We start from the raw sequence: 24,439 nt of genomic DNA, 5'->3' as shown, positions 1-24,439 counted from the left end.
ATGAAAAGAATCCAGGAGGAGAGGGTTGGTGAGTAGATTGATTAAAGAGAAGAGTGCAGGAAATTTGTGGGGCAAGATCTTGAAGAGGCAAGCATGTGGGATTCGTAGCATAGGTGTGGAATGAGTCATGTGGGTTTACAGCTCTGGAGCTCAGGTTTGGGCCCTGGAGACAACAGATGTGGGAGTCAACAGTACAGTATATAGAAATGGACAAGATTACTCAGAGAAAATGTACAAAATGTAAAAAAATAAGGAAAAGGACAGTCTTCTGATAGGCCTAAAATTCAGAATTCCACATCCGTTTTTTAAAATTTATTTATTTTGGGTTGTGTTGGGTCTTTGTTGCCGTGCGCAGGCTTTCTCTAGTTGCGGTGAGCGCGAGCTACTCTTCGTTGCAGTGTGCAGGCTTCTCATTGCGGTGGCTTCTCCTGTTGCAGAGCTCGGTTCTAGGCGCGCGGGCTTCAGTAGTTGTGGCTCGCGGGCTCTAGAGCGCTGGCTCAATAGTTGTGGCTCACGGGCTTAGTTGCTCCGCAGCATGTGGGATCTTCCTGGACCAGGGCTCAAACCCATGCCCCCTGCATTGGCAGGCGGATTCTTAACCACTGCGCCTCCAGGGAAGTCCCCAGAATCTCACCTCTTAACCTAAGTTGAAAATAAGTTTTTTGTTTTTGGGTTTTTTTCCCCCCACATTTCAGTTTTTACTGATACAAAAACATACGTGCTGATACTTGAATATACTTTCAAGTAACTGTGTACTGTTTACTCAGCTGGAGACTTAATGTTTGTAGAATGTTTTGAGTTACAACTTTTTCTAGAGGAAAGATCTGTATGACACTTAGTATAGTATCACATATATAAGAGGTTTCTTAGAAAGAAAGGATCCTTAATAACAGAAAGAAAGAAAGGATCCTTAATCTCCCCCTCAGTCAGTTGTGGAAAAAAGTGTCATAATTTCCCTTTAGTAGTATTAAATCTAATGTTAAAAGTGAAGGGTATCTTCTGATCATTGTGCATGTAATTTTCAATCTGTCCTATGGTTGGAAGCTATCTAGAGTTCGGTGTAAAACTTAAAATAACTTAGGGAATTCCCTGGCGGTCCAGTGGTTAGGACTTGGTGCTTTCACTGCTGGGGCCCGGGTTCAATCCCTGGTCAGGGAACTAAGATCCTGCAAACCGCACAACGCGGCCAAAAAATAGAATAGAATAGAATAGAATGGAATGGAATGGAATGGAATAGAATAGAATAAAATAACTTAGTTAAAAACTTGTTATGATAGAGCTCAAGCTGGTTATCTTGGTTCTTGCTTAAAATGCTTGAATATTCTTTCTGTCTTACCTTTATGGTGGTGAGTTTTATTTTTGTTAATAATGTAAGCTAGGTTATTATAACATAGATCCCAAAATACAGTGGCTTAACTACACTGGAATTTTCTCTCACACCTTACGGTAATTCAGAGATCAGGATTCCTGTTTCATTTAGTTCCTCTACCTCTTTAGGTATTGTCAAAGCAGAGTCACCACGTTGACTGAGTCTTAGCCCAAAGCAAGGGGTATGAAAAGGAGGGGAAGAGGTTACTGAGCAAGTGATGAGGAAGATGCACACATCACTTTTACTCACACTTAATTAGAGAAAGCAAGTTACATGGTCATACCTTGCTACAAAAGGGAAGCCAGGAAATGTGTAGTCTGTAGCTGAGTGGCCCTGTGACTAGTTAAACTCAATTACTAGAGAAGAATGAATTAGGACATTTAGCAGTCTACCATAGGTACCTTCTAAGTTTTCAGGAACTTTTTTCTGTCTTCAGCCCGAAAAGGCAAATTAATCAGATTTTGATAAATGTAAATTAATTCTTCAGCTCATTCTATAAATAGTTGAATTCAGTATTTTATGTATTTCATTTAGATGGTATTCTTTTTTTTTTTTTTTTTTTTGCGGTTCGCGGGCCTCTCACTGTTGTGGCCTCTCCCGTTGCGGAGCACAGGCTCTGGACGCGCAGGCTCAGCGGCCATGGCTCACGGGCCCAGCCGCTCCACGGCATGTGGGATCTTCCCAGACCGGGGCACGAACCCGTGTCCCCTGCATCAGCAGGCGGACTTTCAACCACTGCACCACCAGGGAAGCCCTAGATGGTATTCTTATAACTTATCTAATAACCTAAAAGTAAATCTTAGGGAAACTATGCTTATAGAGTAATAAACCATAAAGTAATACTAGTTTCTCATACATTTAAAATAATTTCTATTCCTTTACTTCCAAATTTCTCTTATTTCTTCATTTCAAGTGAAATTCAGAAAATGATTATACTTATATATGGCCTTCATTTTATAAAAAATAATATCTCCATAAAATTGTTCACCCAGAGAATGAATTATACCTTTAATCTTGGGGTGTAAGGAAAGGAAGAAAAGATGAATTTGCTAAACTTTGATGAATGTTCATTGCAGCTTTAAAATGAAATAGTATACATAAATGGAGACTGATTATACCAAAAAATACTTTACAAAAGTGATCAAGGTGCTCAGATGCTAGTTATGAAGGCCCTTTGAACTTTTGTGTGTTTGACAATGTGCATCCGCCTATTCCAAAGGCAGTGCCCTGGGTTGCCCTGCCCCTCCACCTGGTGGTGAGATTTCATACCCTACCATGCTTGCCAGCTCTAACTCTGAATCTGTAAGCATTGGAAATAGCTCTAAATAAGAGGCCGTTACTCAAACACCTCATTCTTGTGTGTACAGATAGCATTACAGTGGACTGTTAATTTGAACATCTCTTGGATTAAAAAAGAAATTTGTTTTTTCTTACAGCACATACTGCTGATGGCTCTGACTACTTCTGTTGTGGCAAGCCAGGTGTTGGGGTAATGGGAGTCAAGGACGGTAGCTGCCACAAGTAGGCCAAATGCTGTGACCTACATAACCTGTTACCACGGGTGTTGAGGGCTGTTGACCCTTGTTCTAGGCTTTTAATTCACTTTACTCTTTATAGGGGGGAAGTGATAAAATTGTACAGTAGGGGCATAAACAACTCCTTATGTTTTTACCTTAAATTCGTGAAAAAAAAATAAAGCCAACTCACATGCTTTGTGGAGTAGGACTTAAATAAATCAATAAATTCATGCATATATACATTCAAAAGGAAGTGAAAATTGCAAGCACTAATTTTTTAAAGAAATTAGTACTGGGCTTCCCTGGTGGCGCCATGGTTGAGAGTTTGCCTGCCGATGCAGGGGACACGGGTTCGTGCCCCGGTCCGGGGAGATGCCACATGCCGCGGAGTGGCTGGGCCCGTGAGCCATGGCCGCTGAGCCTGCGTGTCTGGAGCTTGTGCTCCGCAACGGGAGAGGCCACAGCAGTGAGAGGCCCGCGTACCGCAAAAAAAAGAAATTAGTACTGTATTTATCAAGATTGCTAATGATTTACATGTAAATTACATTATAGATTTGCTTACCAGTAATAATTTTAATTTGCTCAAGTTGACAAAGTTTGGCCAGTCACATTAGAAGGCTATCTTAGGAACCCAGAGGTGGGAGCCAGAGCCCAGAGCCCCCAGGCTAAGTGTGAAGTGAGGGGGCAAAGGAGAGCAGTGGGCTTGGATACCACACTGTGCTCAAGTTATTGCTAAAGGATGGTGAAGGGACTGCTTTGTTACAGTTCTGACTCCCTGGCCTAAAATTTGTATTCAGTAGCTATTATTTGAGCATAATTTTTGTTGTTGTGTTGCCAAGTCCCATATTACATTAAAGATTCAATTGGCACATAATTTTAATCAGCACTCAATATTTACCAAGCACTAAGGAGTCAATGGAGAACAAGATAGACAAGTTCCTTGCCCTTTTGGAACTTAAATCTACTCTCTGATTATTATATGTTAAAGTATATTTGAGTATAGTTGGCTTGAGTGCTTCTTTGTGGAAAATGTTCTTAGCTTTATCCTAGTCTTAAAATCCTGAACTGTCAGGAACCTTGCAGGTTGGTTTAACTAAGTGAGGTTACGCACACTAGGCAAAAGAACAGCAGAACTTTGGTAAGGGGGAACAGAGATAACATACCTTCGATCAGGCTTTTGCTATAAAGGTCACCACCCGACTTCTTCAGAAAATGATGTGTTTATCCTTATCATCAAAGTGTACTTGGTAAGTGAGTGGATAGTGTTTGTTATAGACCCTCATCCTCAAGAAAATGTAAGCATTGACTTCCTCATAAAGACACAGGAAAAAAATATATCACATGGTTTTCGATGATGATAAAGCACCATTTTTTTTTTAATTATTATTTATTTATTTATTTTATTTTTGGCTGTGTTGGGTCTTCGTTTCTGTGCGAGGGCTTTCTCTAGTTGTGGCAAGCGGGGGCCACTCTTCATCGCGGTGCGCGGGCCTCTCACTATTGCGGCCTCTCTTGTCGCAGAGCACAGGCTCCAGACGCGCAGGCTCAGTAGTTGTGGCTCACGGGCCTAGTTGCTCCGCGGCATGTGGGATCTTCCCAGACCAGGGCTCGAACCCGTGTCCCCTGCATTAGCAGGCAGATTCTCAACCACTGCGCCACCAGGGAAGCCCAAGCACCATTTTTAATCATCTTGTTTTAAAACTTGAACAATGAGACAAGATTTGAAAAAGGTGTGTTTAATGGCAGCCTGGAACATCTCTGAAGTTACCGTCTTTGGAAGGAATAAGCGACAGGAAAGATGACTTGAATGTGAGCTGGGTACTTGATTCTATATTTGGCTTTTTGCCACTGCTGCTGTGAGACCTGTTTAAAATAGACACTGCCAAAATCAAAATCAGATGCCTTGTGTTAGTCTTAATAACATTCTCTGGTCCCTTTCCAACCCCACCACCTAATGAACTTTCAGGGTACTATTCCAAATAGCTTCCAAGTAATTGTACTGGATTATGATCCATTTATTCAGTCATTAGAAATTGATGTTTCCTCGGTAGTAAAGTCCTTGTCCTTCAGGAGTTCACAGGCTATTCAAGAGACAGGTAATACTGATGCCTACTGATAATCTAATGCGATGAGTAGTGTTAGAGGCCATGCACAGAGATCACGGGCCATCCTTGTGCTCTTTCTTAGCAGGAGACTATCCCATAGACCCACACATAGAATCTACACTGAAAACACTGCTCCCTTGTTATGACAGAGGTGCCAAAGGCTGCCTTGTCTATTTATGTCCCTTTATTTACTATATAAGAGGTTTTAAAAAAGTCTCCATTATACTTATGAGGAAACTGAAGAGAAAATGTATTGTTATGCAGAGTATCCCCATAAGTTTTCATTTACATAGAAACTATCTCAGTGAGTTATTTCTAGCAGTCAGGAGTCAGTTTAGATTAATTCTATCCTTCTTTGCAAACCGTCATGAATGGTCAATAAATCCTAGCCTGGAAAATTTACTTGAAAAGCATCCTCTATCTGACAAAGACCTTCATAAGTCTGTACCAATGACCTTCAAAAATTGATCTCAATTAGTGATTATTAGAGCTAGCCAACACTGCTTAATCTTCATCCTTTTGTAGTTAGATTCCTTTAGCTTCTACTCCTACTTCTTTGCCTCACTTTAAAAAAAAATTTTTTTTTTTTTTTTTTTTTTTTTTTTTTTGCGGTACGAGGGCCTCTCACTGCTGCGGCCTCTCCCGTTGCGGAGCACAGGCTCCGGACGCGCAGGCCCAGCGGCCATGGCTCACGGGCCCAGCCGCTCCGCGGCACACAGGATCCTCCCGGACCGGGGCACGAACCCGCGCCCCCTGTATCGGCAGGCGGACTCCCAACCACTGCGCCACCAGGGAAGCCCTAAAAAAAAATTTTTTTAACATCTTTATTGGAATATAATTGCTTTACTAGTCCCACTTCCTTTTTTTTTTTTTTGCGGTACGCGGGCCTCTCACTGTTGTGGCCTCTCCTGTTGCGGAGCACAGGCGCCAGACGTGCAGGCTCAGCGGCCATGGCTCACGGGCCTAGCCGCTCCGTGGCATGTGGGATCTTCCTGGACTGGGGCACAAACCCTTGTCCCCTGCCTCGGCACACGGACTCTCAACCACTGCGCCACCAGGGAAGCCCAAGCCAAATTTTTATCCTTCACTTCTTTGCCCTTCTGAGTACTGCCACTTGAAAATTTGTCTGATGACAAATCACGGACTTCTACAGTTAAAGAGACCTTATTAGTTTAACACCATCATTGTATAGCTAAGGAAATGGGAGTCTTAGATATATGAAGTAATTTGTCCAAGGACACACATGGAATTAGTGGCAGAGCCTGTATTCAAGCTAAACCTAATTTCCAGGCCATTCCTTTGCTTACATATTTGCTCTCCCAGGTCCTATTTTCTCATCAGATCACAAGGCTACTCCCACTTTTTCTTCAGCCTTTTGCTCCTCAGTGGAACTATGAAACTGCTCCCATACTTCCAGGTCTCTAGTAAGAAGGTACATACATCTCTTCTTGCTCTGACCATTGAGTGTAGTCCCTTACCCATAGGATTTTTCCATTTGGATGTTCTAATTTCCAAATCCAATTCCAGACCTAACCTACCACCTTCCTCCTCTATATTCCTCCTCAGCTAATTTCCAGTAGTGACAGCACTATTCTTCCTAGACTTAAAACGTTGGTGGTAGTGGCGAATCAATCCTTTCCTCTTTCCCTCTTCTGACCATCACCACACTCACTGTGAGCACCACATTTGTCCAGGTCCTTTGCATTATCTTTGTCTAAATGATTTCCATGCTCTTCTACTCTTTTGGCCTTCAAGAAGTTGAACAGGTGTTTTGAAACTGATTCTACCATTTACTAAGAAAATTGTGTGAACTGGCAAAGCCTCTGTTAACTGATATGTAAAGTGGGGTAATAGTGATCTTAAAATAATGTGAAGATTTAACTGAAATAAGATATAAATTTCGATTGTAAAGTTAACCCATGGATACCCAGTAAATATTTGTGGAGCGAATGTTAGTTCCATTCTCCTTATAGCCATGATGAGTATATGAGTTTGAAGAATTTTTTCTTAACTACCTAAACAATAAAAAGATTGGATGGGGGGCTTCCCTGGTGGCGCAGTGGTTGAGATTCTGCCTGCCAGTTCAGGGGACACGGGTTCGAGCCCTGGTCCAGGAAGATCCCACATGCCGCGGAGCAACTGGGCCCGTGAGCCACAGCTACTGAGCCTGCGCGTCTGGAGCCTGTGCTCCGCGACAAGAGAGGCCGCGACAGTGAGAGGCCTGCACACCGCGATGAAGAGTGGCCCCCGCTCGCCGCAACTAGAGAAAGCCCTCGCACGGAAGTGAAGACCCAACACAGCCCAAAAAATTAACTAATTAATTAATTTTAAAAAAAGATTAGATGTTAATATTTGAAGATTTTTTTAAAGGGGTTTGAAGCTATTTCTTTTCTTTTTTTTAAATTTATTTATTTATTTTTGGCTGCGCTGGGTCTTCGTTGCTGCACAGGCTTTATCTAGTTGTGGCGAGTGGGGGCTACTCTTCGTTGCGGTGGACAGGCTTCTCACTGTGGTGGCTTCTCTTGTTGCGGAGCATAGGCTCTAGGCACGTGGGCTTCAGTAGTTGTGGCACACAGGCTCAGTAGTTGTGGCACGTGGGCTCTAGAGTGTAGGCTCAGTAGTTGTGGGACACAGGCTTAGTTGCTCCACGGCGTGTGGGATCTTCCCGGACCAGGGCCTGAACCTGTGTCCCCTGCATTGGCAGGCAGGTTCTTAACCACTGTGCCACCAGGGAAGTCCTCTTTTCCTTTTTTTAATCTTTTCTTTTTTTCTTTTTTTTGGCTGCGTTGGGTCTCTGTTGCTGCACGTGTGCTTTCTCTCTAGTTACGGCAAGTGGGGGCTACTCTTTGTTGCAGTGCATGGGCTTCTCATTGTGGTGGCTTCTTTTGTTGTGGAGCACGGGCTTTAGGCACGCGGGCTTCAGTAGTTGTGGCACGTAGGCTCAGTAGTTGTGGCTCGCGGGCTCTAGAGTGCAGGCTCAGTCATTGTGGCACACAGGCTTAGTTGCTCCGCGACATGTGGGATCTTCCCGGACCAGGGCTTGAACCTGTGTCCCCTGCATTGGCAGGCGGATTCTTAACAACTGCACCACCAGAGAAGTCCTTGAAGATTTCTTAAACAATCATTAGTGTCTCCTTTGCTCTATGATCACTTCAAATGCTAATTATAGAGATTTTTTTTTGTCTTGGTCTATTTTTGTTTATAACAGCTGTATTGAGATATAATTCATTACTATAAAATTCATCCTTGAAAATACACAGTTCATTGGTTTTTTAGTATATTCATAGAGTTGTGCAATCATCATCAGTATCTAATTTTTACACATTTTCATTACTCCAGAAAGAAACCCCATACCCCTGAGCAGTCACTCCCCATTCCTTCCTTCCCATTACTCCTGGCAACCATCTATTTATTTTCTGTCAGTTCTGGCCATTTTATATAAATGGAATCAAACAATATATGATGTTTTGTGTTTGGCTTCTTTCACTTAGCATGTTTTCAAGGTTCATCCATGTTGTAGCATGTATTAGAACTTCATTCTTTTTTTAAGACTGAATAATATTTCATTTTGTGGAATAGACCACATTTTGTTTATTCATTCATTAATGGTAGACGTTTGGGTTATTTCCACTTTGGAGCTATTATGAATAATGCTGGTATGAACATTTGAGTACAAGTTTTTATATGGATGTATGTGTTCAGTTCTCTTGAGTATATGCCTAGGAGTGGAATTAGAATAGAATCTTTAGTTGATAAAGCAAAGAATTTTCATTTCAAAGCAAAGAGTTCTCATGGTGAGAGAACTAAAGTTTCTTATTTGGGGTGTTCCCGTCTATGTTGGCTCCTTAAGATTAAAACTCTTTGCACTGGACCTCACAGAAGACTGTGGTGCTTCCTGAGGTGCTTGGCACATCATAGAAACCAACAAAATCAAGAGCCTGTTCTGAAAGGATCAGAAATAATACAAATGCCCCCACATGATAAAGGATGTTTGCATTAGCATAGGGTAACAAAATAACCCCCAAATCTCAGTGGTTTACTCTCATCAAAGCACTTATTTTCATTTACTTTATATACAGGTGCAGTGCAGGAATCAGAAAGGGAAAACCCTCCTAAAAGGATGAAATTAAGGAAAAGTTAGATTAAGGTGAACACATTTCAAAAGTATCCTATCCTCTGCTAGAGCAAGAGCCTTTAGAGTGAGGGTAAGAACGTTTACCATTTCCTTCAGCCATTCCCCTTCCCAAACAAAATTGAACTGAAAGGTGGGGGGGGGGGGTCTGGAACAACTTTTGGAGTGATGTTGCCATCCAGTTCAAGAGCAGACTTCAAGCACTGCCTTTATCTTTATAGAAAGCAATGGAAAGGGAAAAAATGTCTTTGAAATAGTGCTTGGCATTGAGCATCATATGGTCAGTCACACAGAGGTCACTAATCACTCTTCCCTTTCTTGTTTTTCAGTGAACGAGGTAATTGGGAGAGACATGTCCCAGATTTCTGTTTCCCAAGGAACAGGGGCGAGCAGGCAGGCTCCCCTCCCAGGTCCTGATTCCCTGGATTTAGGAAGATCCGACGGGCTCTAACAGCGTTCACTGCAGCCTTGTGTCCACCATCATGTACTTCTCAGCATGTTTCTCTCTTTGGACCTTGGGCTTCCAACTCTGCAACCTTCAGGATGGAGCCAGGAGTTGGGATCACCATATGTGGGGAAAGCAGCATTCCTCCAACTCAGGCCTTGTGTAGATTTTGTAAAAGAACAGGAGCAGCACAGGCTGTCTGATCTTTGGGGAAATGAGCTTTGCTTTTTATATTTAAATAGGATACTTTTATATGATGGGTGCTTTGAGTGTGAATGCAGCAGGCTCTCCATTTCAGAGGTGCTGCTTTTGCAGGTGATCTGGTTGCTTAGCTAGGATTGGTGATTTGTACTGCTTTATTGTCATTTGAAGGACTCTTTAGCTTTGATGATATTTTTAAAGTAGAAACTTTTGATAAAACCTTCCAGAGGCAAACATTAAAAAAAAATTATTCCCCCAAGCCCACACCTATGCCTCGGAAACTCAGCATGTGTCCTGAAGCCTTTCATAGATTCATAGGAAGTAAAGCCAAATGTAGCTCATACCTCTTTATAAAAGTAAACTGTTAGATAAAATGACACCATTCCAATCATTGAAGTGTTGGAATATACAATGACATTCCAGAGCATAGCATTTTTGTAACTTTCTAGGTAATCTTCCTGCAATCTCTCCATGCTGTCTCCATGTTGAAATTGCTTTTTTTCCTCAGGGCCTTGGGTAAGATAACTACATGTAAGGGAACTTTGAAAGGTGGGGTTTCTTAGCTTGGTAGCTTTAATTTCCTGCCATCCTACATACAGGTAGACTGTGGAGTACTCTTCCCTTTTGTGTCCTCTGGTCCCAGACCTTTTCCAAGTGGAAGCATCTGCATTTGGCTGCCACAATCTTGTGATGATTTGTTTAGGCAAATTTGCTGCTTCTAGCTTCTCTAGAGGCCAGGCTGTGTCAGAAGCTAAGTACAAATGAGCTATGCTTCAAGACAGGAGCAGAGAACATTCAGGATTCCAGATGGGACGCATTTAAGATTTACACTGGCATGGAAGGCTTTTCCCTCATTCTGTTTACAGCCTAAAATGATTCTGGCCTACCCTCCCATCTGCATGGCCTAAAAAACAGCCTTTTTCTAAAAGGCTTTGAGGCAATTCCAAAACTGAGATAGCATTCTAAACCTGACCCTCCACACCAAAGATGTCCTGGTGGTGCTGCTGGTAAGGCTGGTGCCCAAGGCGGGGCCAGCAAGAAACTCCAGCCTGCTGTCTACCAAAGGAGGTGCCCGACTTGGGTGCTCTTTTCAAACCTTGCCCTTACCCCTCCCCTTAATGGGATTAGTTTCCTGTTCCAAGGCTTGGGCCTATTTCAACACCCCTGAAGTTTGCAGTATGTTTTCAAATGAAATGTACTTTTATTCAGGAAGCAAATTTTCTGAGTGCCTACATGTGAGACAGTGTGCTGGGCTGGTCAAAGGCTTGATGCTATTATTGCAGGGGATTGTGGGTCCTAGATGCCAGGACTGTCTACTGAGGCCAAGTGAGGCCTGGGTGGAGGGAGCCAGCTCATTGCCTACCACCTCTAGTCAACCAGTTAGGAGCTATTGACCCAGGATGAGGAAGTAAGGTCCTTTTTTTTTTTTTTTTTTCCCTTTAATCCATGATGTTTTAGATTTCTCCCTAAAATTAGTTAGAAAAAAATGCTTGTACTTCAGCAAATCACTCTAGTCCTTCTTGGAGCCTGGTGTTGTCACATTTTCTTTGAAAGTGAGTTTTGTGTCACAGTGTGGATAGTGAGATTTGCTTCAGGGCCTGTGGTTGGAAGCCCAGAGTTTCCTTTGGAGGGTTTGCGGTGGCTGGCCGCCTTTAGATGAAGTTCCAGAGAGTTGGCCAGACTTGCCTCCACCCTCTTGTCCCTGGTGTAGCTGCCTCACATGGGGTTCTTGCAAGAGCTTCCCTTGCAAGACCCTTTGGGGGTTGCTCTGCTGCCCTCAAGAATAAAAGCCTCTATGATACAGAGTTGCTATGCACCAAATTTTGATGCCTTTTAAATACCTTGATGCCTGTAGCACTAGAAATGCTCTTTCCTATTTAAAATAAAAATTAAATTTTAAAATAGAGCTTTGTATACTATGTAAGCAGTTTTGTATCAGCTTTGTAAAAGCTTTGGTGTAAAAGACAGTATTTTTTGGTTTTGTAGATAAATACCTTAATTTTTGTGCAACATAGTGGTGTTACAGCACACATCCATTGGACTATGCAAATTGATTTCTAGTAACAGCACTGAGCAACTGGGCATGTGCTAGGACCCACCCCTTCCCCCTCCAACCCATGCTATATCTTGGGTTGAGGAATGGGATGAGCAGCCTTCTGCTTACTGGAGATGCACAGAGAAACGTGGCTGAAAACAGCTAGGAACAGATGTTTTTGGGTTCAAGTGTGGTGCTGCTGCCCGGGGTGCAACCCACCCCTGCCCAGGGTTAGCCACTATCACCAGAGCTCTGCTGAGTCTGGCTGTAAAGCCCTGTTTTTGATAATCAGAACAGATGGTCATCTGTAAGGTTCAGATGGGTTCAAGTTGAAACCTTGTATTTTATAAAATGGATGATGTTCAATTAAGGAACTGATTCTCAGTTATGTTTACAGCACTTGACATTGTGTTTTCTTGTACATTTTGTATTTTAAAACCTTTTATAGGAGTACAGTGCTCCTTACACAAATACAAAGGGAAGAAGAGCCAGCAATTCAGGCTCCTCAGTTACAGTGCTGAAATAATAAACGGTGACAGGTCAACAGTCTCCTTGAAATCTGCCTGAGTGTTCCTCTGCATAGGGCTGGTGTGGAGCCCCTCACTCTGTGCCAAAGTGAAGGGCACTTTGGCTTTTAAAAAGTCCACTTGGTTGGGAACCTTTGTTTATTTTACGGAGGAGAGGGTAGAGTTCCAAATTCCTTCCGAAGCTTCAGTTCAGCACCCTCTAATGGGTGCAAAGGACATTCCAAGGTGTCTGCTGAGTTCAGGACAACTGACCTGCCCAAGGTGTGCATGAAAAGTAGGCAGAAGTCCCTTTAAAAGTCAAGCCTGAGTTTTTGTGTGAGGGCCTCCTGCCCCCTATTGTCCTCTGAGGATATTGCAATGCAGTCCATCAAAACAGCCTGTGATTTTTGCCATCTGTTATTCTTTGTGTCAAGCTAGAGGGGGGCTAGCATCCTTAGGTGGGACCACCCCTGGTGCAATGTGACCATGGAGGTCAGTATCCTGGGGACTGGGGCCAGCGCTCTCTGCCCCCCACCAGAAGGGACAGGGGAAGGTAGAACATTGGGATCTTTACTCAGAAGCCCCCTGGAGTCATACGCTGAAGGCACCAGGGTTTACATTTTTTAAAAAGAAAGCAAGCCTGCTGTGGACATCAGCCCTATGGAATCTGTAGGCATGGACCATAGCCAAAACAGAACAAAGGCTCTCTGCTACTTAAGAGGCCCAGATCAGACCACTGGGAGCAGGGTGGTGACATTCCACCCCCAGCCCTGCATTCAGGGTCCAGCCATCATCTTTGGGATGAACACGCAGAGTAATAAGTAGGGGGGATGGAGCTGGGGCTTGAGCTCCTCTGGGGGCTTTCTGAGAATTTTGACAAGCCAGAAAGAAGCTACCAACCAGGTTGAGGGCGCTGGTTCTCTGGATGCAGGAGAGTCCTGTTAGCTGAGGACATCAGCCAGCTCTTACCTCCTGGCTCCCTCACCTACAAACACACCCATTCTTTGGGGGCCTGTAGCACAGTGCGAGGTGGGTCACCAACAGGCATCAGACTGGTGTAGTCATCAGGGGCTAGCTGCAGAAGTGACAGATTATTTAGGCAGGGAGCTCCAGGCTCAGCCAGGTTCCCAAGCCCTCCAGCCACACCTCACCTGGTAGGCCTGGAAGATGCTGAGCAGATCCTTCATACCAGCTGTGTATGGGACACCCTGCATACGGACCAGGGCTCCTGGCTGGGACAACACTGAGGTGGGAGCAGAGGCCAGGGCAGCAGGGGGTGTGGTGAGGTAGCCCACAGTGGTGGGGGAGACTGGGGGGCTAGGGTAGGAAAGGCAGGGATTTAGTAGTGCAGTGCCACCTGTGGCCTAGACCAAGACCTACCTGCCTCTTCCCTTGCCTCTGCCTTGTGTTTGGTTCATTTCCTCCTCCCTAATACCCCTGTCTCTACAGAGTCATCTCTGTTCTAGTTTGTAGATGGCATCAGGCAGCCCACATCTGTCACTCCCTTGTCTCAGAGTAAAGTCGAAGTTCCAGCAGACCTTGAGTTATTTGGCCCAGGAAGGGGATCATGATCCTCCCCCAAACCAGGACAAGGGGGCAAGACTGTGAAGTAATCTTAGCAGCAGGGTACCTGGGGTAGTAAGCTGTGTAGTTCATGTAGAGTTGAGTGGCTGGCCCTGGGTAGTAGGCAACCGGGGTGGGTGCAGCGGGCACCCTGGCGGCTGGGAGCAGTGCTGAAGAGGGATACAGAGCTGCTGTCTCAGTGGGAATGAGTGTTGGGGTGGCCTGGAAGGTGGCGTAGGTGGGCGGTGAGAGGCCTAGAGGCAGAAGTAGAGAGCGTATCTGCAGGGAGCCCAGCACTGCCCTGGGTGGGGCAGCCAGAAGGGAGTCCCCACCGTAGAAAGTGAGGGTTATAACATCCTGGCCCCCACATGCCTCCTTCTTCCCCAGCCCCCTGGGACACTCACAGGGCAGCTTGCAGGGTGGAGGGGACATGCCACTGCGGCCCAAGGTGCCCCCCATCAGGACATGGCTCATCTCCTCTGTGGAGCAGGGGACCACCTCCACATAGCGTTCCTTCATTGCTTTCTTATGGCAACGCTGAGCAGCAGCTAGGGCCCGCTCTGCTGATGTCATCTGGATGAAGGCATCACCCGACGGCCGGCCCTGTGCACACCATCTTGTAAGCAGTCTGTCGTGTACAAAAATGCCTTCCTCCCAATCACACACCCCTCTGTAACTAAGTGTGTTCCCCCACTGGACGCAGCTTTACCTGCTGGTTGAGTACCATGTGCACACCATGGGGCCGAATGTCAGCCGCTGCCTCCCCCAGAAAGCTTAGGATGTCTTCGATGGTGGCTGTGTAGGGCAGGCCTCGAAGGCGTACACAGTCTCTCCCGGTCCCAGCTGCCAGTGGGAAGGGGATAGGCAGCAGTGGAGCAGTCAGTGTGGGAAGGAGTGGGCTGGAGGCATAGCGGTTCAGGACCTAGTAAGGAAGGAAGCAGCAGGCTGGTTATGCCAAGTAGGGCAGGGCCAAGGAGGGCATGGAAGGGACACCCTGGAGAAGCACACGGGGGTAGGGGGAGCCCTGGGTGGCTCACCTGCTGCACCTCGGCTGCAGTGCTCCGGAAGAGTTCAATGTATCGCTTACCCAGCGTGCCCTTATGCCTGCGTAATGCAGCCTGTGCCAGCTCCTCACAGGCGAAGAGGGCAAAGGCATCACCAGTGGGCCGGCCGTCAGGGTGGCGCACAAAGAGCAGCCCATCGGCACCCCCAGTCACTGGGCACTCTGGCCCCAGGAAGCCTAGCACATCTGCTGGCCCAGCCGAGAAGGGCAGTCCCCGCAGCCGCAGGATCACTTGGTCTTCCCGTGACAGGAAACGAGCCACCTCTAGTGAAGTGCCTTGGTGGGGGGCGTGGGAGTCACCTACTGACTTCATTTGTGCCCTTCCAAATACCCACCCACACCTAGCACACATGGGAGCAGAAAGGCAAGGGGCGTCGGGGAAGCAGGACATGGATCAAGAACCAGGGGGATCTAGATGCTGTTGGGAGCACACTCACCCCCTGCGATCTTTACAAACTCCTCTCCTGTTGCTTTATATACCTGTGGGAACAGCCCATGAGTTTCATGCTTGCCTGCCCTCAGCTCTGCCCTGCTCCACTCCCAAGCCCAGAGCCCCACCTCAATATAGCGGACACCCATGTGGTGCTTGTGTCTCTGCAGTGCTAGGTCCCGCTGCTCGCTGTCCACAAAACGGATGAGGGCCTCACCATTTCTGCGGCCCTGGGCATTGAGGCACAGTGCTACACCACCCCTGTGGAGCCAGTGCTGCGTTAGTGCCTCCTGGGTAGGCCTGCCCTCCTGGGTCCACCCGTGCTGCTGTACCCACCTGGCAATATTGAGCCCTGTGAAGAACCTAGCCACGTCCTGGTCTGATGACTGCCAGGGCAGCCCACGAGCCCGAACCACAGTCTCGCTGTCCACCACGTCGGCCTTGCTGCTGTGGGGCGGGGCTCAGTCAGAGCTGTCCAGCTGGTGTCACCCCCAACCCTGCCCCCTCACTCACCAAGGCCCTGTCTCATATTTCTGCTTTACCACTTCGGGCTTCGAAAACAGTTGACCTGAGAGGAGATGGCATGGGGGTCAGCAGGGTCTGGTGGAGGGGGGTCTCCCCACCAAGCGCTGCAAAAAGAGGACAGTTGAGGGGGATGAGGAGGTAACAAAGGGGCTTTCACCTTGTGGTCTCTCAGAGGTGAAAAATGGGGAGGGGAACTTGGAGGAAGTAATAGGCAGGCAGTCACCCAGCCCTGAGAACAGGTGAAAGGTGGTGAGAGGAACCTTACCGCTGGGTCCATCAAGCAGGTGGAGGATGACAGCTACCATTGTCTTCACTTCCCACACCCCAAAATCGTCCTCTGTGGCATCCGTCTCCAGCCCCAAGTCTATGAGCAGAGAACTCACAGTGAGGAAATCCCAGCATGAGAGGGCAACTAGCATGTCCCACCGAGGTTCAAGTCCCCTACACAGACACATGCAGAATCCTGGCAAACACATTTGTTTTGGCCCAGCTCATGGATCCTCTTAAAGATCCCCAGCCCAGACATATGTAGACATATGCCCAGATTCCAAATGTGCACAGGCACAGAGACATGCAGTCAGGGACTCAGCAGGTAATGTAAACTTGCATGTGTTCATTCAACCCACCAGCATGCACATACTCAGAGACATTCAGCCTACAGCCGCCCCTCCACCGTAATCCTGCTAGGTCACAGATACCCTGTGCCATGGTGGCCACAGTGAGGTCCCTGGCAGGGTGGGTGCTCGGGTGCTGCACGTGGAACTCTCTGCGGAGGTCGTAGAAGGAGAAGAAGGTGTCGGGGAGCGCCAGGTTCTGGGGGCACATGGGAATGGGGATGAATGGGGGAAACTGAGCTGCCCTGCCCACCCCCGTGACAAGAGGGGTCCTAGGAACCCTACCCCCTGTTGTGCCCTCAGTGGTGGCATACCTTCCTGGAGGCCTCAGGGTGCAGGACCTGTCGCAGCAGCTGCTGCCCATCAGTGCAGAGCGTGTAGGGGCCCCCGCCCAGCAAAGCCACATCCCCGCTCACCAGCTGTGAGAACTAGGAATAGGGAGCGGAGAGAGACAGAGGGACTCACAGCTAGGCGGGCAGGGGGAGGGAGGGCGCAGGCTTGCAAAGCTGGTTCAGCCAGATGTTCAGCCCTACCCTGCCTGGGGAGGAGGTGGCTATGCCTGTTGGGCCTGGCTCTGTGTCCTCCTTCTCCCCTAGTCCACTGTCACCTTCTCCAGGCCAAATGGGAGCAGTCACATATCACCCAAGCCCCCATCACACACACTCCAGGAGTCTGGAATGGGGCCAGAGCAAACACCTGGTGGAGTAGGACAAGCCAGGTGGGAAGGGGCGGGGCAAAGCAGGTTAAACCTGTCCCTGACCAGGCACCACTCTCAGGTGGGGGAGGCCCAGTCCTGCCTGAGGCCAGCCTGCTCATGGTCAATGGCAGCCCCGCCCCTAGGTCTGACCAACTGAGGGGCAGAGAAACTCCAAGGACAGAACTGACAGAGCTCCACACCTGGACTCCAGGGGCAGCATGAGCTTTGACCCAGATCTTATCGACCAGCTGGCACTGAGTTGTTTGCTCATAGAGGGGGCGGAAAGCTGCCTTGCCCCTCCCCCATCCTCTATCCCTGCTGGAGAACTGGTACAAGCACAAACCACAGGCCCAAGAACCTCTTCTAACCCCAGCTTTACAATCTGTGCCTGTTTCCTCATCAGGAACCACCAGAGTTGTTGGACGATGAAAGAACTTGTGCTAGTAAAGCACTTTCACTCATTCCACTCAAGAGTCAGGCACAGGGTGAGCCCAGTAATGAAGATAAGAAAAACAGCAAAGGGAACCGACTCCCACTTCAGCCAGGGCCGGGAGGCACCCCAGGCCTTTGCACTCAGGAGGCAGGTAGCCTCCAGGCGGGGTCCGGACAGCGCCCACGCCTGGCCAGCCGGCCGAGACAGGCCTGGACGAGCGGCTTACACCTGGCGGCGCCTGCCTCCTGGGCAGAAACCGCCCTACGCCCCTGCTCCAGCGTCTTCCTGGCGGATGGGTGGGCCGAGGACGCAGGCAGCAGGGACCGTGACCTATGGCCAAGTCTGGGCCCCTCGGCCGTTTCAGCTTCCGGCTGCTGTTCTGAGAGACCTGGCCGGGCAGGTCCCCAGAGGCGTCTCAGTCTAGCTCTCCCGCAGGCCGGGGACTCTGGGAGGGGTCTCGCAGCCTCCATCTCCACCCCCTCAGTAGGAGTGGACCACTGGAAAGTCTGAAAAGACGCCCCCCTAGGAATGGCCGGCACACGCGGACACACGCACACGCGGGAGTCGCTGAAAGTTTCAAACAACAGGAACCCGTCCTACCGCCCCGGCCAGTTGGTTGTGGTGCGCCAGGCCTCGCCTCCTGCCGCCTCTACCGCCGAGAAATGTCCCTGCAGCCCGGCCGGGCCTCCATTCACCCCGGCCCCAGCGCTCACCTGCTGCAGCACCTTGTCCAGCGGCTCGGCCCGCGCCAGGCTGTCGGCGCTCAGGCCGCTCGCCTCGCGGCACTGCGGGCTCAGCGCGGCCGCCTCGGCGCGTACCAGCGATTTATGCAATGTCCCCACCTGCGAGCGGCGGGGAATACCGATCAGCCGCTGCGCCCCTCGGATCCTGAAGCTCCCTGGAGATCCCACCGCCCTCTTTCCACCCTACCTGGCGGCTCCGCGGCTCCACCACTTGCCAGACTAGGAGGATTAAGTCGGTCTCGTCGGAGCCCAGGTCCTGCCCCAACGCACCCGCCGTGGCCCCGAACAGTACGACCAGGGGTCCAGGCCCGGGACGGGGGTCGGCAGCGGAGTCTGCGGCGGGGTTCGGGCCTGAGGGCGGTGGCTGGGGTGGCGGCGGAGTCATGGCCGCAGAGGGAGAGTGTGCTCGACCAGACAGACACACGCGGACCGACGAAGCGCACACACTCACCGACCGACGGCAGACGCGTTTCGGCTTAGGCGGGACACCGTGTGTTATGGGCGGCACCTGCGGCCCGGCTGCCGCAGTGGGCGCTGCTGAGACCCGCCCAAGGCGCCCCGCGGGGCGGGGCGGCTACCGGCCCCCGCCCTCTCTGGGCGAGTTACCTGTCGGCCCCGCCGGCCACGTGACCGAGGGCGGCCCCCGGGAACCATGGGGGAGGGCCGCTAGACTCTAGCCCTACACGCGCACACTCACAAGGCTGGCCTGGGCTCGCGCTCCCCCAGCGGGCCCTGCCTGACTTCTGCGGCGACCCCCTTCCCTCTCCGCTCCCCCACCGGGCCTCCGCTAAGGAAAGAGTAAAACCAGGGGCCTTTTTTAGTCCGTAAGGGTCCTTTGGACTTGTGAAAATCACCAGGAGGCAGCCTGGAGGCTGTGGGGGTCACGACGGCGGGTCTGGAGGGGTAAAAGAAGTCACCCAAGGTCAAAGGGGCCGGTAAGAGTTATCAGGTATCACCCAAAGGCTTGTAGGGGGGTCGCCAGAGGTCGACTGGCGTGGGGGGAGGGTGGCAGGAAGCACAAGAGATCATTAAACCCATTTGAGTATTCACCAGAGGTCAGTGGAAAGGGTTTGTGCACACAAGTGCGAAGGCTGGGCCTTAGCCTGGCTCCAGGAAGTGCCTGCGGTGCCAAAGAGCGGTCGGAGGTGCGCAGGCCTCGGTGCTGGGGAAGGAAGAAGCGCGTCTCCCCCATCCCCGGCCCCAGCTCCCGAGAGCGGCTCCCCGGCGCTGAGCCGGATGGTCCCGGCAAGGAGCCTCACCCCTACCGCACGTGAGGCCTGCCGTCTCTTTTCGCCCTTCCCCCTTGACAACAGGCCTGTTGCCTGGAGATGTGAACGTGCTGGCCGGTGGGGGCTAGAGGCAAAAGTGCAATGTGCCTAAGGGAGCCGCAAATTCTCCATCTCTTCTTCGGACAGCCCTTCGTGGAGGGCTCCCAGCACACTTTCGCCCTGTCGGGCTTGGTGAAGCTCCTTTACGGCGAGTTTCCAGGCCGCCGCGGATTTTCCCGAATTCTCCCGTTTATGTGACTGAGAAACTGAAGAAGAATCCGGCGGGAAGAAGGGGCTCCAGCCCGGCAGGAGCAGACACAGAGGGTTGCCAAGCCCGAGACGGAACTGGGGCGGGAGCCGCACCTCACGCTTTCGGACAAGCTGGGCGCTACGTTCGGACCTTCAGACAACTGGGAGCGAAAGAACCCGGCGTAGAGGAGGCGCCTCCGAGGCCTTGCCCACTAATTCAAACTGTACCGCGTCCCCATTTGGCGGATAAACAGACTGAGGGCGCCCGGGATACGGCGGCTGGAAGGGAGACGTAAGTAGACTGGGTTTCCAGCGGTTTCGAGCGACCAGCCCTTCCCGTTGCGGTGTAGGCGAATGACCACGCTCCGCCGTCCTTGGTAAGACCGCCACCCTACTGCCAACCCGCTTGACCCCACCCCCGGAGGCGCTAAGCCAATCAGGCCCGGGGGGAGGAGGAAATGCGCTCTTCGGGTACCACCCTCCTCTAGATAAGCTTGGAATGTCAAATATTTGTTCGGTGGGCGGGGCGCAACTGCGAGTTAAGGCCTTTCCCCACCCAGCCAGGAGCTCGCTAGCGCCAGGCTAAATCGGGCCTTCCTCCCGGCCACGCCCTTGCAGCTAATTGCACTTCACCCCAACAGCACCCCAGCCTCTCCTAAAACTTCCCTGGCGTGCATTGCCCCTTGTCAGGCTCCAGACTGGGCTCTGCTCCAAGACGACAGAGCCCCGGGCCATCCCGGCGCTACCTGATCTAAATCTCACCCTTCCTGGTCCCCCCATCCATTCAACCTTCAGACCTTCGCGCTGGGCCCTTCCATATTCTTCCTTCAGCGCGGGTCTCAAAGCCGGGTTCCCGGGGAAGCCTCCCCCTCGAGGTGCCGTCCTGAGCGCATTCCCATTGGAGAGGCATTCATGCGTGTACAGGTCCCTGCGGGGTAGTAACCCCAAGCGTGGGGCGGCTCCCCCAAAACTCCCGTGCACCTGTCCAACCGCCTCCACCTACGTGACAATTCCCGATGTTTGGACTCTTGAAAAACTAAATTCGTTAAAACAACCTTAGGCCCCCTGCTTTGCTGAGCTCCCTTACTCATCTTCAGATGGGTCCTCCCAGATCACACCATTAATACTAAACAACCCGCACTCCTGTCCCCCAGCCGGCTCTCGTCTCCTTTCTGCCAGCACTAAACTAGCTACTAACAAGATAAATCGTTTATTGTCTCCCTACCCCACCATCCACCCACCCGCGAGAATATCAGATCCTGGAGGAAAGGCTCAACCCCAGAGCCTATCACTGGGCCTGCCAGGCACATAGTAGTAGCTCAAGAATGAATGAATGGTTGACTAAGCTCTCTTCCCGTATCCATGAAAAGTAACCTTCCCTGGGGCCACAGGGCCTTTCACTAGAGTCTCATCTGTGCCCTTTTCTCCCCTCCCAACACACCCTTGCCCTAGTTAACCTCTGCCCTCCCTCCAAATTTTCCTCTCTCAAGGCACATCCCTCCTTAGCAGGGGTCCCCACTGTAGTTTGAGATTTCTGTATTTCACTGATAAATGTCCCCCAGCCCCACACCGCTACTAGCTAGTGTTCACGAATCACGAATGAATGAATCGGAGATACGGTACGCGGGAGGAATCAGCGAGGCTCCAACGGCAAACCGTACTCTGGGTACCTGGGAAAAATGAACTTGGTCCATCGAGCCTGCCCGCAAGCTAGCGGAATCCCATCCTCACTTCAGCCCTTGGAAGCCTGCTACTAAGGCAGCCGGCGCTCCAGCCGAAGGTACGTGAAAGTCTGGGCAGATACAGGGTGGAGTTCCTCACCAGGGGAGTGTGGCTCTTCTCGTGGACTTCCAGGGCGTGTAGGAATGGTGTAAAACCCCCTCCTTGTTCCCTCCTGGGAAATATTCCGCTATCGAAGAGGATTCGACACTGGGTGCTTGCTTGGCGATCCACACTCGCCGGCCCAGGCCCATCCCCACCCTCGCGGTCAGCGGCCCCCAGCTGGGCCAGCTGCGACCCTTCCTTACTTCCCAGGCCTCCAGAGTAGCAAGCGCACTAGGTTCCCCTGGGGTTCGCATCTCCACGCCTTTGCCGCCGAATAGCCTCTGAGTACCCACCAGAGGGCGCACTGACTCTGTAGACGGAGCCAGGTGTTGCTGGGCAGGGAGGAGGAGCTGGCACTGGAAGGCTCAACCGGAGGAAGCCCCAGGTGAAAGGGGAAGCCCTTGACACTGCCCCCCAGGCCACTTAGCTCCCGCTTGAGAGTCTTCGAGGCTCCTGGCTCTCTGGACATAGGCCAGGATTTTAAGCTTGGTCTTCAGGGCCCTCAAACTGCTCTGTTCCACTTTCACCCACCACTGTGCTCTACACTGCTGTGATTCTTCTGGTCTACAGACTGCTGCACATGCTAAGCTCCCTGCCTGGAGCACCCACCTACCTCATCATCCCTTTGTTTTCCTGGCACACTCCTACTTATCCATCAAGACCCATCTCTAATAATTCTTCTTCCAGGCAGCCTTCCTTGATGCCTAGACCAGGTTAGAGGCCCTGTTCTGGGCCCCTTGCCCCAGGGTTCTGTCATTATTGGGTCAGTGTTGGCCTCTCATGACTCTAGGGAGGCTCTGGCAGCAGAGGAATAGGAGGCTGCTGAGCTGTGAGCTTTAGGGAGAATCATTTGCCTCCAAATAGACTTAGCTGTGGCTACCACACCAGCTTAGAAGCCCTGGTGTTGATTGGGTTGCCCCAAGCCCAGCCACCCACCTGGTTCAGGTAGGGAAGCTTGGAGCTGGGGCGAGGGAGGGGTGGTTGCAGAGGGCCCAGTTACAGAGGAGGGCAGAGGCTGCTGGCTGGATTCTCACCTGAGGAAGATACCACAACTGGCCTGGCTCCTCAGTCCCACCTCTAGCCTTTGCTCAGAATGTTCTGCTCTACAGGAACACTCTCCCTCTTTCCCAGAATTCACATCCAACCTGTGGACCTCTCAGTCCCTTATCTTCTTCTCTAGGTCTGACAGGCACCAGGACCCTATCTTGGAAAGGGAGAGGGTTATAGAGAAGGGGGTTCATCACTCATTGATTCAACATATATTGAGCACCTGCTGTGTGCCAGGGATTATGCAGGTGGTAACCGAGGAGGACAAATGAGGGGCTTGCTCTTCCAGCAATTATATTCTAATGGGAGCTAGGCAGGAGCTGCTTCAAAGCCAGTGATCATGTCTGGGCTGAGACCTAAATCAGTTGGGTCCCCAAAAGTGGAGTCTGCAAAGTGGTCCCAGTGCAACAAGTGCAGAAGTCCTGAGGGAGAATGAGGATATCCTGTTCTAGGCAGCAAGGAAGCCATTGAGGCTGGAGATGAGAGAGTTGGGGAAGAGGGAGAGTAGAAGTTGGGGGAAACCAGAATACCCGCCAGGGTCCTCACTCACTGTGAGTGAGGTGCATATGATGCATGCAATGAGAGGGTCATAAATGGGGTTAGGTGGACAGTGATGGGGCCTGATTTAATGTTTAATGCCACAGGAATAAGGGCATAAGTTAGGACATCAGTAAGGAGGCTAGTATGGAGATGAGGGTAATGTGGCTTTGGGATGGTAGAGCTGGCAAAACTTGGTGACCACCTAGTTGTGCGTCTGAGACTCAAGGAGGTATCTTTAGTCCAGGATGACCCGGGGTCTGCAGCCCAGGGGATCATGTGAATGATGGGGTCATGGTGAAAATGAGGGAACCTCACCCTCTGACCCCTCTCCATAGTGCCAGCACTGGTTATTACTGACCAGACCTTGGCACCCCCTGCCCCAATGGCCATGGTCCTATCATCTTCAGGGCCTATGGGAGTGGGGCAACAGGGAACTGCTCCCAAGAACAGGGCCACCCTTTGAGAAGCCCATGGGCATCTGAGGCTGCAAGGCTGACAAGACATTCAGACTGTGGCCAGAGTCCAAGGCAGCCCAGGCTGTCCCGATCCGTACCCTACCCCCACTTAACCTGTGGCTCTGGACTCCTGCCTGTCCTAGCCCTGGCAGAAGGGTCTCTATTGTCTCTCATACTGGGCCTGCACCAGATTGGTCCTCAGCAGCCCCTCTGCTGGGGCCTGGGATGGAGGTGAGGGAGGCAGGGGTTTTGAAAGGGGGTCACTGGGCCAGGGTCTGAGGTGGGAGATAGTTGGACCTTAAGAGAGGAGGGTATTCCAACCACGAATGTGTTTCACTAAAAGAATATAGGAGGGGCAGGCCAAGATGGTGAGTAGATTCATTGAGGGTCACTGCAGAGAGGCTGGAAAGGGTCAGCCGTTGACCAAGAGGAAGAAAGGAAGGAAGAGAGAGAGGGAAGGAGGGAGGAAGGAAGAGAAGGAGGGAGGGAGGGAGGAAGGAAGGGGCAGGATAGAGGTCTTGGGACCAGCCAGGGATGACCAGGGTATTGACTGGCTCTCAGGAGGGGGTGTGTGAAGGATCAAGACCTCCAGTCTCCAAACATGCTGGTCACCCTATTCCAGAGTGACACATGGTACCAGAATATTACTGGTTGTCAAATCTTTGCCCACTCTATCCG

General features: G+C 50.5%; 2 protein-coding genes across 4 annotated transcripts in view; one reads left to right on the top strand and one right to left on the bottom strand.

The window, feature by feature from the left end:
- NFATC3 (nuclear factor of activated T cells 3) overlaps positions 1-12,999 on the top strand; it is a 134,741-nt gene extending 121,742 nt beyond the window's left edge. The window contains 1 exon segment of the mRNA XM_079906388.1: positions 9,453-12,999. Coding sequence (XP_079762514.1) covers positions 9,453-9,574 — 122 coding nt within the window. The 3' untranslated portion in view covers positions 9,575-12,999.
- Positions 13,000-13,038: 39 nt separating this feature from the next.
- Positions 13,039-18,793, bottom strand: ESRP2 (epithelial splicing regulatory protein 2). 3 transcript variants are annotated; one of them, XM_079906389.1, is made up of 15 exons: positions 18,566-18,793; positions 18,349-18,477; positions 16,820-16,933; positions 16,590-16,704; positions 16,157-16,255; positions 15,880-15,934; positions 15,703-15,813; positions 15,495-15,627; positions 15,374-15,416; positions 14,911-15,212; positions 14,583-14,795; positions 14,278-14,476; positions 13,941-14,127; positions 13,462-13,627; positions 13,039-13,385 (listed from the first exon to the last, which is right to left on the bottom strand). In XM_079906389.1, exons 1-15 carry the CDS (start codon positions 18,761-18,763, stop codon positions 13,296-13,298), a joined length of 2,154 nt encoding a protein of 717 aa, XP_079762515.1. In that variant the 5' UTR covers positions 18,764-18,793; the 3' UTR covers positions 13,039-13,295. The 3 variants fall into 3 exon arrangements, with proteins under 3 accessions (XP_079762515.1, XP_079762517.1, XP_079762516.1); XM_079906391.1 differs by having other exon boundaries at positions 13,039-13,362; XM_079906390.1 differs by having other exon boundaries at positions 15,703-15,810.
- Between the last annotated feature and the right edge of the window lie 5,646 nt (positions 18,794-24,439).

This window comes from Stenella coeruleoalba (genome assembly GCF_951394435.1).
Source record: "Stenella coeruleoalba genome assembly, chromosome: 20".
Lineage (NCBI taxonomy): Eukaryota > Metazoa > Chordata > Mammalia > Artiodactyla > Delphinidae > Stenella > Stenella coeruleoalba.
Note: the sequence above shows the minus strand (reverse complement) of the source record. Positions and strands in the feature narration are given on the sequence as shown.